This window comes from Dermacentor silvarum, chromosome 8 (assembly GCF_013339745.2).
Source record: "Dermacentor silvarum isolate Dsil-2018 chromosome 8, BIME_Dsil_1.4, whole genome shotgun sequence".
In the NCBI taxonomy this organism is placed as follows: Eukaryota; Metazoa; Arthropoda; class Arachnida; order Ixodida; family Ixodidae; genus Dermacentor; species Dermacentor silvarum.
Genome location: NC_051161.1, coordinates 15,664,155 through 15,678,276, shown reverse-complemented (window position 1 = coordinate 15,678,276; position 14,122 = coordinate 15,664,155). Strand labels below are relative to the sequence as shown.

The 14,122-nt window shown below is 41.5% G+C and overlaps 1 protein-coding gene across 6 annotated transcripts in view; it reads right to left on the bottom strand.

The window, feature by feature from the left end:
* LOC119460670 (organic cation transporter protein-like) overlaps positions 1 to 14,122 on the bottom strand; it is a 113,345-nt gene that overhangs the window by 15,368 nt on the left and 83,855 nt on the right. For all 6 annotated transcript variants that reach the window (XM_037721711.2, XM_037721712.2, XM_037721716.2 and 3 more), the window contains exons 3-8: positions 13,741 to 13,844; positions 12,697 to 12,851; positions 11,993 to 12,161; positions 9,698 to 9,845; positions 9,087 to 9,181; positions 1,883 to 2,097 (exon numbers count right to left, since the gene is read on the bottom strand). In XM_037721711.2, coding sequence (XP_037577639.1) covers positions 1,883 to 2,097; positions 9,087 to 9,181; positions 9,698 to 9,845; positions 11,993 to 12,161; positions 12,697 to 12,851; positions 13,741 to 13,844 — 886 coding nt within the window. The remainder of the gene's footprint in view (positions 1 to 1,882; positions 2,098 to 9,086; positions 9,182 to 9,697; positions 9,846 to 11,992; positions 12,162 to 12,696; positions 12,852 to 13,740; positions 13,845 to 14,122) is intronic.

The following is a 14,122-nucleotide window of genomic DNA, read 5'->3' as shown; positions in this document are numbered from 1 at the left end:
AGTCCTCCACTGGTGACACGCGGCGTATGACACCGTAAATTTATGCGGCAGGCCACACCTTTCTTTTTATCCAGCAGCCGTGGTAGTAATAAGCATTTTTGCATTTTGTAACCATCCAAACGCAGCTGCTGTGGCCAGGAATGAAACCTGTAACCTTGAGCTCAGTATCAAAACACCACAGCCACGAAGTCACCGTGGTGGGTTCACTGCAAGTTTGTGGCAGTATATCTTGAAAGTGGCGCTAGACACATGACAAAGGTTGAATTCAAGATAATCTTCTGCTTAAGATTGTATCACAACTACACGCTCTCGGGAATAATTAGGTACTTCAGTATTGCAGGCAGCTTACAGCTAACAGACAAGAAAGAGACCTGAAAGAAAACAAGGGTGGCAAGAACAAAATAAAGCTCTAGCAGATTTTGCTAGCACATAGCTTCCTTCCCCAAGAGATGATTTATATAAATGGAATAAATTTGTCACACTTTAGACAAATTCAGTTGCTTTTCCAAAAAATTGTAAATAACTAGATGTAATTAAGCAAAGTGTTGGTTAGGGCTAGTTGCTAACTTATGGTAACAGATTAACCCTTTCAGGCCCAAATTAATTCTGTTCAATGTAAAAAATTGGTCTTTACAATTTGAGATGTGCATGATCGTGGTAGGTAAAAAAATTTGAAAATCTGTGCTCACACTTTTCAATCAAAACTTATTTAATGATTCCAAATGGAATCAGTGGGACTTGAAATGCGTCAGTTCAAGCAATACGTGAAAAGTCTATTTTAGATGAAACTCTTTGAAACAATTCTATTCTTTGTTGAGGCAGAGGTGTGCGCCACACTTCTCGTACCGAATGCGTGAGTAAGAACACATTCTTTATTTTTTCTAGTTTGCGTAATGACTTCTTTTTCATCGGAAGAATGAATGTCACCTCGAGGGATCAGCACAAGCTACGGGACTTTTCTTTTTCCCATAAAACTCGCATGTGGTGATTGTTGCCATCTGTTCCAAAAGAATCTTTCTGTATTACGGAGGGATTTCCTCCAAAAAAGTTTATCTACATGGCATAACCTCATATCAACAGCATAAAATCACAAAAAGCAGAGCAAGGCTCGACCAACAATAGAGGCTCCAGGCGCGATAATGATCCATCAGGTAACACGCGCCCAAAGCATGGCCAAGTACGGCACGAAAACGCCGTTTGAGCGCGAACAAACACGCGATTTAGCCAGTGAGGTAACGTCAATCGAAAATGTATCACGTGAGTAGTCGGGGCCGCTACGTCCCAATGATTCCATTTGGAATAATCAAGATTCACAAAGTTCTCCGGTACCCGCAAATACTTTTCGCCGAATAAATCTACTGCGAAGGGATAGCATAACACCTACCAAATGTTCGAGAGAAAAATAAAATAATTGTCCTACCTCTGCACGGGGAAAAGAAGAGGGGATCTCAGCGAATGGCGGGAACAGTGCAAGCGATTTTTTTATTTTTTTGTTCAGAGGTGGCAGCACTTCCTTCAGTCTACCAGCTTGCCAGCATATGTAGAGCAAAGGCTAAATATTAGTTGTAGCGTAAGAACAACCTATTTTTTTAACCCGGGGTTGCCCACTGAGCTACAAAATTGATGATCCCATTTGGAATCACTGGGCCTTAAAGCGTGAGCAAAAGACGAGGCCAAAAAGAAAACAGAAACAGCGCTGGTCCTGTAGTTTTCTTCATCCTCGTCTTTTGCTCGCACTGTTTATCTGTAACCAAATGCCCAGACTCCCTGTAAGGGAACTTGTCAACCCTCGACGATTGTGACTTACAGTTAAGGAAACACTAGCACAGCCAATGAATTGCCGTGGCAGGTATAGTACTGAACAACAGAGGGAGACACTCACTTCCTTGGAAGAAGATGGTGACGATACAGGCTACCCCAGCCAGCAGCATGCATCCACTCTGTGACCAACGTCGTCCCATCTTCTGGATTACCACTATAGAGATAGCGTAGGCTGGAAACTCCACAGCACCAGCAATTGCAAAGTTGAGGTATGGGTTGCCTCCGAGATCATTAGTGTTGAGTGACATGGCATAGTAGGTGAATGAATTGACGAACCTGGACATGTGAAACAAGAATCGGTTACAAATCCAAACAAGGCAAAGTGTTCATAGGAAGGTGGAGAGGTAACTCTTTAATTACCAAGCTCGAGGTGCACTCTGCCAATATCGCCAAAGATGAGCTGTACTCGTACAGGCCAGTCTTTTCTGATTTGCTTACCAAAGATGACTTAGTTCATGTCATACATTTGCATTCTGGTATTTGAATATATTCCTCGGTGCTATCGATTGCTTTCGTTATCGTCTGCTCAGATAATTGCGCTCATACCTTACATGTATGCGGAGGAAAAGTCTTCCTTTCACAGCAGATGTCCTTTATTAATATTCTGCGTGAATATAAAAAACAAACTGCCCTTGTAATATATTTATCGAATCCAGATGTAACGTGCAATAATTTGCCAGGCTGCCTGTGTCGTGTGACACGTGCTGCTCGACCGTGACGAGTCAAGGGAAAGCGGATGCGAAAGACCATCACAATAAAACAGAGGGCAGCTATCTAAAGACTGCTGTGTCAGGTGCTAAGAAGTCACATGCTGCACACGCCGAAGATTCTTTAGTTCTTTTAGTCAAATTTCATGATATTTTATTTATTTATTTATTTATTTATACTGTCGATCCCATCAGGGATCATAACAAGAGGGCATGTACATAGTTATCTTACAATAATATAACAACAACAATTAGCACAATATTTAGTTTATATACAATACATTGGCAGTCAGCAAAGACAAACAATATAGTAGGCAGAAATAATAAAGTAATAATAATCATCATCATTAGCCTATATTTATGTCCGCTGCTGGACGAAGGCCTCTCCCTGCGATATCCAATTACCCCTGTCTAATAAAATAATACATCGTATTGAAAAAAAAAAAAGACAGAGTAATAAAAAAGGTAGACAATTGGCAAAGGTGAATGAAATCGTAGCAATAATTACACAAGATAGTACATTGCAGTAAACTTGGGACTAACAAGAGGTAATGAAATAAGCTGACAATTAGCAGCGGTGAAAATCGTAGGCAGTAGTAACAGAATAATACAAGGCAATAAACTTTATAATAACCAAATAGTAAAGAGGTAAACAGTTAACATGAATAAACAATGGTACTCAGTAACAACAGAGTACTACAAGGTATTAAAGTTAAGGTTACACAAGAGGTGCTCTATAAGATACATTTCAGGTGTCAGTAAATAAACTGGGATTATGTATACAATATAATGAAATAAAATAAAATAAAATGGCACAGAAATAAATGGTAACACAGGTAGGTCAGGATTGTGAAGCGTGTAATTTGTTTTCGACTAATGTTAAAAAAGTAGATATGGTTGGGTTGTTTGTAAAAGTAGGGTCCAGCTTGTCCCATTCACGCGTCATTAAAGAAAAAAACTAATGCTTATGACTTTCCGTATGAACTGGGTGTTCGTTTAATGATAGAGAGTGTTTATGTCGGCTGGGTCGCGTTAATGTTATAGACAAGTATTTGGAGCTGTCTATTTTTAATTCGTTATGAATAAGTTGGTACATCATTTTACTGCGCAAGCTTGGCTCGGTTTTGTAAGGTAAGGATACCGGCCTGTTTTAGCAATTCCGTGGGTGAGTCTGTTAACCTATATTTATTGTAAATACATCTTAGTGCCTCCTTTGAACTGCTTCTAGTTTGTTAATGAGTCCTCTGGTGAAAGGAAACCAAAGAGCATTAGCATATTCTATCACTGATCTGACAAATGTGTTAGTATATGCTAGTAGCTTTGTGTTTAGGGGTGCTAGTCTGAGACGTCCATTTATTAAAAAGTTTTTTTTTTTTTTGTGCGGTCGAGGTAACGTTGTTAACATGGCGTTCCCATCCAAAGTTGTGTGTTAATGTTATTAAGTGTGGTGTTATTTATATTGTAGCTGAATTCTGATCTATGTTTTTTCCTCGTAATTGATAAAGTAGCTGATTTTTAATGTTCAAAGTCATTTGGCATTTGTTAAACCATTTATACACTAATGATAAAAAGTCGTTCAAAGCTAGACGGTCATTATAAAAATTGATTATCTGATAGAGAACGCTATCTTTAGCAAAAAGTAAAACATTGACAGGAATATTAGATGGCAGATCATTAATGTATATTAGAAATAAAACTGGAAGCAGAACGCTTCCTTGTGGAACGCCGGATCTGACGCTCGATTTAATGAAATATTGCTGATTTACTTTTACGAATTGCGTGCGGTTAGTAAGATAGTCTTTGATCCAGTCGAGAATATGTCCTTTTCCCAAGGTAAGTTCGAGTTTAAAATTAATTTCTTATGTGTTACGCGATCGAAACCTTTTGAAAAATCTAGAAAGATTAGATCAATTTGTTTCTGTTGATCAATGCTTAGCCCTCTATTGAAGCTTTGAAACGCTGCTTACGAGACCTTCTACGCCGCTCATGGACATACTGCTCTATCGGATGTGGAGGAGAACTATATTTTACTTTTCAAAGCAGTTAGCTTTTTTCCCACGAGGCGGTGATTTTTAAACGTGCTCCGAAATTTCGCGATCGTCAAAGAAGAACGAAAAATATGGCCGCCCGCTATCGATGGTTTGAAATGCCGCTTTTGAGACCTTCCGTGCCTCTCACGGACACACTGCATCATCGGACGTGAAAGAGGAGAAACTATATTTTTGTTTTCTAAGCAGTTAGTTTTTTTCCTGCCAAGCGGTGGTTTTTAAATGTGCTCTGAAGTTTCGCGATCGTCAAAGCAGAACGCAAAATTGTCCGGCTCCGGAAACGGCACGCGTGCTTCGGGAAATTGCAGATATCGCGATTCCGCTACCTCTGCAGCTGATCTTATCGATACATCGAATAGCAGCGAGTCAGAGGACGCTGACTTTTCGTCGACTTTGAGTCTGAAAGCGACGAGGATGCAAACCAGCCCGGAACATCAGCAGCCGCAGCCTGGAACATCGGCGGCCAGCAGCCCGGCACGCCCAACTATAGTGCTTGCAGTTAACTTTTTGTAGCGAAATACCTGTTTAATGAAAAATTTTAATTTTTTCGGAGATAGTGCCTAATAGACGGCAATACATTTTGTATATATCATAATTTTCGTAACACTTTTTTCTTAGTAGATACCAAGCGTGTCTTTACGAACTTTGTTCAATTTTATCGCACAATCTTGATTTTAAGAATTACTATCTTTTTTATGACATACATCTCGTTAATAAAACTTTTATGTGTGAAACGTGCATTCATTTTGCTTTCTGTTGATGTATTACATTAAATAATGAGTGCAGTAGTTCCTTCAGAAAAAAAAAAAACCATCTGCCGTAACATACAAAAAACACCTATTTTCCCCATGATAGGGAAAGAGTTAACAATATGTCGTGAACAAGCTCAATTAGTTGTGCGACCATGGAAACACCTCTGCGAAAACCATGCTGACAAACAACCTGTATTTCTTCCTGTTCAAAGTGTTTGGTTATGTGATTTGAGATAATGTGTTCCAGTAGTTTACAGACTGTACATGGTAGTGAGATAGGCCTGTAGTTAGAGGGTTCTTTTTTTCTTCCTGATTTATGGATTGGTTTTACTTTAGCTGTTTTCCAATTCCTTAGGAGCCTGAGGACAGTGATTTGTAAAAAAATTATTAATAAGTACTAGACCATCCAGCCAGCATATCTGCAAAGGAAGGCATTTGGTATACTATCAGGTCCAGGTGATTTATTTGAGTCTAAGTTCAGCAGTAGGTTAAGTACACCTGTTTCGGTTAGTGTAAGTGGCTCTAGTGGCCTATTTCTAGGGGAGCCTGCTTGTGGTAGTGTGCCGTCGTCCTCTGTGAAAACGGAGCAGAAGTAATCGTTAAGCAAGTTAGCAGAGTTTCTATTTTCTTCATACGAGGCTCCGTTGCCGTTACAATTATTTAGATTAATGTAGTTCCAAAACTTAGTTGGAGCAGTTTTCAAAAAGGTTGTCAGTGTATTAGTGAAGTAGAACTGTTTGGCTGTCTTAATTTTTGATTTCATACATTAGATAGCTGCGCTGAGATTGTGAAGCGTAAATTTGAATGGGTTAGTTTTCAGCAATTTCCTCATTCAGTTTACGTTTGGCATGAATAACGTCACGAGTTCTCCATGGATTACGCTTGCCAAGTTTCTTTTTTCTAATTGGTATGTAATTGGTTATACAGCAGGATATAATCACTTTAAATGTGAGCCAAAAGCTATCGATGTCCGTACTGCTGGTATGTGAAAGTTGCAGGAATGAATCATATTCATTAATCAGGTTATCAAGCATACTAGTGTCGTTAGCTTCTCTGTAGTCAGGGTAAGCGACGATTTGCCGAGGAGTAATGGTGTCATGAAGGGGTATAGTGCAAAAGGTGATCTTGTGATAAATGCCATCTAGTAAACTTAATTTAGTTTCTTCATTTATAAAGTGATTGTTGAGGAGTAATAAATCTAGTATGGAACAGCTGGATCCCTGTATACATGTATAGGTTCAGTTACAATTTGAATAAGGTTGAATGATAACATAAAATCAAATAACACATCCACACAGGGTGAATGATGCTGCATAGTCTGCCAGTTCACTTCAGGAACATTAAAATCACCTGTGATTATTAGTCTGGACCCTGATTCATATTGCTCCGTGTATTCATGTAACCGGCGCAGAGTGTCAAGGCCGGAAGAAGGACTGCGATAAACGCAGCCCACAACTACAGTGCGAGATGCGAAACACAGCTTACAAAAGATAGCCTCAACGTCCGCAACATCGGTTAGCACTGAAAACGGGATTTCCTTCTTTACTGTTACAGTATCTGGGGCAGTGTAGCAATTCCGCGGGCCAGAATGTCATCTTATTTCAATGTTTACAATTGTGCACCTCATTGGGCACATACTGCAGTAAATGGCAATAATAGATATAATGAAGTTTTGGCTCGCCCTCCAACTTCATTAAAAAGAGGTTCGAATGTATTCCAGCATAACGCACACACATGTGCACGTGTCAGACTCGGTGACGTCAGAGTGGCGGCGAACAACTGACTTCTATACTCTAGCAACATGATGCAGTCAGCGTAACCGGCGCAGTCAAACGTGCTCCAACATCGGCAACGCCTAGCTAGCTCCTCTTCTATTTTTCACCGGCCGTGCTGGGCCGCGTTGGCCACCTGTTTTGGCATTCCTCGTGCGGTGCACAAGAAATGCCAGAGCCCTACCCTACAGGTGCCAGAAGCATGCCCACGGGGGTGGCTCTCTGCACATGCACGATGGTTGCTGTGGCAACGCAAAATTCATGTCGTTGCGGCTGGTTGTAGTGCAGAGCGTTGAATCTTCGTCGAGCATAGCACTGCCGTTGCGACATAGCTAGCTTCAGTCGGCATAGTTTGGCGAGCTGAAAATGTTGGAGTATAACTTGGCCTTTAGAATACAAGGCAGTCTATCTTTCCCCCAAAAAAGCTTAGTTAGGTTTGAGTAGACACCATCAAAATCCATGATGTTATGGCAAGCTGTTGCGGGAACTTCACAACGTCAGCGCCACCTACCTTTTGCTTTTGTGTCTTTTTCTGGTTTATCAAGCCCCCCTTGTTCAGAGGCATTGCCAGAAATTTTTTTTTTCGAAGGGAGCACGTACTTGACCGGGAATGGGAGTGATGAGGGGCGATGAGGGGGAGGGGGGGGGCTGGGCAGGCTACATTAACATAAAAATTTCAATCCGATACTACCACATGTGGTGGCTTCGGATTGGCATTATTTTAGGAGAGCTAGAACACCTTGAAGGCGAGCCTGGCTAGCACCATTCCGTCTGTCACATTGGTTAATGTTCGACTAAAACAGCACACAAATAGCTGTTTTTTTCTTTATTATTACACAAAAAACATTTTTCTTTCAATCATGAGGACTTGTGCTTGGATGTACAATTATATAATGCGTAAGAAGTATCGGGGGGGCTAAAGTTTGAGGACAGATGACAAGGTCTGCATTCGCTATGCAACAGTTTGTTATCTGTTGTTTCTCCTAGCTTGCTTATATACTCTAGGTGAGCAAACTTTACTGAAAGATGTAATGTGAATGAAAACCTTTTATGAAGATTATAATGCTAGCCCACTCCTTCACTTAGGTGTCGTTATCTTTTTTCTTTCTAACCTCTATCAACTTGCTGCGAGTGCACTCTACAGGTGCATGTCCGACTGATAAAAGTGAGAATGCATGCTCTTCTAGCTGATAATGAAAACAATAGTTTTATGCTGAAATAGACACCTATGCAATTAAGCCATAGTTCATTTGAAGTTAGATATGCTGAACCAAGTTTACAGTGCCAATGGGACAAGGCTACTGTTGGAAGGTTGTGTTTAGTAAGCTCTCTTTGCGCTGTCCGAAGGTGTAGATGCTCTGATCTGTGGGGGCCAGCGAAACAAAACTGGCTGCTGTTGGGAAGTCATATTTAGTGAAGCTTCCCTGGTGGCTTCTGAAGGTGTAGATGCTGTGGTCTGTGGTGGTGCTATGGTGCATGGGTGCGTTAATGTGATAAGCATTCTGAGTCTACTTCCTCCACTACAGATCGATAGACTGTAAATAAAGATGTCTTCAGGAATACTGTCCTCAGCAATACGGTGTGTAACTACATTGCTTGAATGCTAATTGCATTAACGCCGACTGTCATCTTGAGACAGGTTCTTCCTAAATTTTTATTTTTTATTTTATTTATTTATTCATACTGTAGGCCAAGATATTGGCCCATCATGGAGGGCAATACAAGGTAATGACAAAGCAAGAAAAATATAAACAGTGCATGAACTTTAAGAATACTTTATCTGTGCAGCCATGAACATGTTTTATGCCAAGCCACATTTGAGGCAAAGCCTTGCACACCCACATACTGGAATTCCCAAAGTGGCACAGTGCCCATTAGGAAGCTCACATAGACGGTGGCGCCAGATTTCCATCTAGGTAATAGTGCAAGAAACTCCATGACTATGGGTATACATTGGACAGAAAGTGCACCAAAAGGAACTCTCACCAGCAGAAGTAGAGAATGAGTGTTCGCCGTCTGAGCACGGGTGTCTTGAGCAGGTCAAATACTGTTGCTTTGCCAAACACATGCTTTGGCTGCTCCTGCAGGGTCAGATGGGCAAGGCTGTTGAGTCAAAACTACTGAGAAGTGCATAACGTAACCAAAATAACAAGTTGAACAATATCTTGAAGCACAAAAAGTAGATTCAGTATATAACAGCAGACAAAATGACGTAAGATCGTGTAGTGATCGGCTCTGGATTGGTCGGCGCACTGCAAGCTCAATTTTGTCAGTGCAGAAGTTCCAGCATGTTTCGTGGGCGGGAAGCCCACGTTTGTGCGTGTATGTGAGAGAGGCAGATGCTAGTGTGATAAAATTTGTTATCTTGTGCTTATAGCCTTTTTTTTTTTTTGGCACTTGCACAAGTGCTCCACACTGTCATGTCTATATGGCTTTGTTGTGATATTGTGCTTACCTCAAGCAAAATAAGCAAAAAAATGAAAAGAGCATGGATGTCCGCCAGTGGTAACTAAGCATTCCATTCATTGGAACCATTGCTTCAAAATGCTAAGATAATAATATTTTTCCACGACAAATATTACAGCAAAAGTATTCACCTTCTCAAACTCTTTCTTCAGCTGTTCAAACTTGAGTTCAGCCTCTTCCTTGTCCTTCTCATTACGTTCCACGGCCTCCATGATCAATTTGTGAGCTTGGTCGAACTTCTTGTTAGCCATGAGCCATCGTGGAGACTCGGGAAGAACCCTGAAAAGGACCGTCTTGCTGAATGCTTCAAACTATGATCAAATGCTCACAGGACACACGAAATTGCATTTTACAAAATTCAGTTGTGCATATGTTGAAATGATTATGTGGAAGAAAAGTGACAACTATAGAGAAAAACTTAAGGAGCTATGGCAATGGTTTAATTCCCTAGGAGCTTATCTTGGCATAACACAAGTGTCAAGGTCAAATTGCACTGTCTCTTCTACTTTAAATGAAGTGAAACTTTTGCATAAGGTCCTAATGCTTTGTAAGCTAATGCGATTGCTTTAGCCTTTTTTTTTTTTTTTCTCAGACAAGTACAGGTAATGAATTTTAAAATTGCTTTTTTTTATCGTACAGTTTCAAAGATAACTTGTGCTTCCTTTGAGGCCATTAAAGATAGACACTATATAATACAGCATGCCATAAATAATTTATTCAATTTCTACAGAGCTACTTATTGAATTACAATTTCCCACTTAAGTGAAGCAAGTAGTCTGTATAAGTCATGGAAGTCAGTTGAGCCTACAAAGCATTATTACTTGGCTGCTGAAGTGCAAGACACAACTGCTGTTGAATAAGCTATAAAATGTTGATTAAAGACCTTCCTGCAAGCCTCCTAAACAATCCTAACTAAGAGGAAGTGTAGTGAAGATAAATGCTCTGTGCTAGAGCTGCACTGCCATCCTTCTGCCAAGAGCAGAGCTTATGTATTATCTGCCAAAGGTGTGGAGCCAAAGACAAGGGTTGATGCGTGGCAAAGAATAGCAGAGACAGTTGTTGAGAGATTCTCTTGTTTGGGACAGCAGGGGCTCAATGTCAGTAGCAGTGGTGATGCGCAAGAGGGCTTTGTTGAGCACAGAAGGGTGCTGCATGTACAAATGTCTGTGGAGCTCGTCAAAGATTTGGCAAGGAACGAAAATCTCAACAATGCCAGGGTTCCTGGACAGGAGCATGTAAAAGGGAGTGATTGGCAATACCCTTTAGGATGTGACGTACCTTGTCCGTCACCATCATTGACGTATTGACATGTGCACGGAGGTCAACAATGTCCTCCCTGTACCTGTCGAATGTCTCACCAGGTTGCTGGGACTGACCTTACAGGCATTGTTCTGCGTGAAGCTTGCAAGTGGTAGGATAGCCAAAGACTTTCGTGAAGCTAGATTTGAAGCTGGCTCACGTGTGAAGATCGGCTTTGTGGTTTCATAACCACAGATTGGCAACACTGATTATAAAAGATGACAATTGTTAAGCCTCATGGTAACAACTACCGTATAGCTTTGTGGTGTAGTCCTTTCTGTTATGGGCACTTGCTCATTTGTAAGAAGACCGCTAGCCTTTCACATTGTTGTAATCGGTGCCATCACTGAAGATGGCAGGATCCCACTGATGCAAAGCATCAGCACAGGGCTGGCAAAGCCAGCAAAAGAGTCTCACTGGCGTTGTCAGGATGGCTGAGCTCGGTAGTATAATTCCAGGGTGGACAGAAACTGAGGCAAGTGAATAACTGCATACAGCCCCATTTGCACAATGCGGTCAAGGCTTCAACACCACAAGCTCTGCCCCTGACAAAGGGATGGGGATGTGGCTGCAGCACACAGTAGTCATCTTCCCTAAAGAAGCTTTAGCTCTAACCCACCCTGTTTGAACACATGCCAAGCACTGAAATGCTCCTATTTGGCTACTGTTTAACCATTTTGAATGAAATTTGTTGCATTTAATTAAAAGATGTGAAAGATTAATTTGGCCTTGTGCTGCCAAATGCTAGCCTCCTGGTTGGCTCAGATGGTAGAGCAACCAGCTCTGAAAAGTGTTGGTCCTGGATACAATTCCTGCAAAAGAACAAACTTTTCTTCAACTGTGAAGCTTTCGTACAAGGGAAACCCATGTTGGCTTCCCTCGTAGGTTCTTGCTATTCACTGGTAGATGACGATTTTTTCTTTTCATGAAACTCCTTCTGTATCACAGAGTTTTGTAGAATTGATTTATTTAATATAATGGTGTTTTTCATGCCACTCCCTTTCAAATGAAACTGCAGCTGGGAATCCAAACTGGAATCTAGCACTGAAGCAGCAGAACACCACACTCACTAAGCCATGTGGGTAAACACAAAAAACTCTTAAGGCCTGCCCAGGAGGCCAGCTCACCAGTAGCCGATGACGAGTACAAGTGCCCCTATCATAGCCACCAGCTGGACATAGAACCAGTTTTTGATGAGGTAGGCAACCAGTGCCAGCACCAGGTAGCCAGTGGCCCAGCCAAATTCATAAGCCAGGCCAAAGAAGGACCGCGTGGCTGGACCCGTTACCTCCATCACTGCATTGGAACAAGTCGCTTTATATAGTAGCCGTACTGGTACTAATGGCGCCATACTGGTACATATTCTGGTACTATGAAGATACTGCTACTGCGTGCATGAAGTCATGTTGGCTGCTCACTAACAGCTAGGGAAAGTTGCCACTCTCGGGCCAAGAAAAAAAAAAGACCAATATTTACAATATCTCTGGGTGAAATCTTGTGTTTGCAAACACAAACATGTGAGTCACTTCTGTTGCAAGCATTTATTGCATACTTTTGAGCGCTATATTATAGTAGAAAATACTACTGTACTTTGTTTATTCGTATGATGTGATTTATTCATTCAGATGCCAAGTTTTGAGGCTAGAGCACCTTTAGCGGCCAGTTGCACAAAGATGCCACATGGCAGCTTCAAACAACTGAGAGGTGTTTTACTTCCGTTCGTTATTTTGTCATGTTTGTCTGTTACAGTTCAGTCTGCCAAAACACACACAATTGTCCTGCATGGTAGTGCAATTTTCACAATCAAGCCACAACATGCTGGCACACTTACACAGAACGAACGAGGTGGCGCCCACTCCAGAAACACCAAGCGAGACGAAATAGCGCAGGGAAATGAAGGCGATGAAGCTCCGGGAAAGGAGTGTTGAGAAGCCAGCAGCGAGCAGAATGGAAAGGGCAATGCAGATCACTGTGCGTCTTCCCACCCTGCAAAAGTGTCAGACACCAGGTCATGCATTTTGTCTAAAAGTGACTCGCCGGTATGTCCACACGCATGTTGTCAGGAACAGAATGACGAACCTCAAAACAAGAGATTTTCAATTCAGAAGAATCGGGGCAAAGAAAGCAAGAAAACAAGGTCATGCTAAAGTAGCAAAAGCACTTAATGTGTGTACACGGTTATCAAATGTCCCGCAAAATACTTTGAGCACATCTTTAGCCTCCTAGCAGAACAACAAAGCACCTAGTGCTAAAGCAACAAATACAAAAATTTAGCACAAGTCAGCAGGTGAAGGTAGCTACATTTCGCTGCTGAAGCTATACAAAAATAACTGTGCCCAGCACAGCACAGTAATGAGGAGCTTATCGACGTTGCTGCTTGGCAAATTACTACATCAGCTTTATACCTCTTGCATGCCTCTGATCTGAAGCAGATAAGCAGAATGCCAAGCCAACATTGCTGCTCATTCATCATACATCACAACAGTTCAAAGACGAAGAAAGAAATCTGCACTCCAGCTATGGTTAATCAAGGAAAAGTAACTTACATCTTTGGATGGAAGCACAGAAGGCCTTTGGAGTTAGGACTGTGTATCTCTGATATCGTAATTCTAGTGGTTTCATCAGAGCAAAATCAGCAGACAGGTCGCTTTAAAGATATACTTCAAGCAAAGTATACTCTGTTCTTGCGGGCAAAATTGATGAAAACTGCACATGCTGAGAAACTAAACATGCACCTGAGAAGGGTTACATTCCTGTAGCATTTATAAGCTGCAATTAATGTGCTCGTCAAAGAAACACCTTGAACCATTCCCCAAGCCTTCAGTAAGTAAAACACTTAACATTTACAAGACACAAGGCAAGGTAGGTTCTTCACCTGTCAGAGAGTTGTCCAAAAATGATCATGGATGTCATGTAGCCTGCCATGTACACAGATTGGCTGAGAGAGATAAGCCAGCTGCTTGAACACACGAGATCCCACTGCATGATACCATCGCCACGACATGCATTTTCACAAAGAGAACACATGGAAGCACAGTGCCAGCCAGCAGAGATATGCAGGACAGCTGTGCTCCAGAGCATGCCTACAATGCAGCAGTGCACATCACTATAGTGCTGTCAAGCAAATACTCACAACAGGCACCCATGGCATCTGTAAGATGCATGCGGGTCAACATTCACACATGCTAAGCAGTTGTGTGTAGCAGCATTGCTACAGCACTTCCCGTTCCTGTGCAAACTTGAGTGGTTCTATAGAA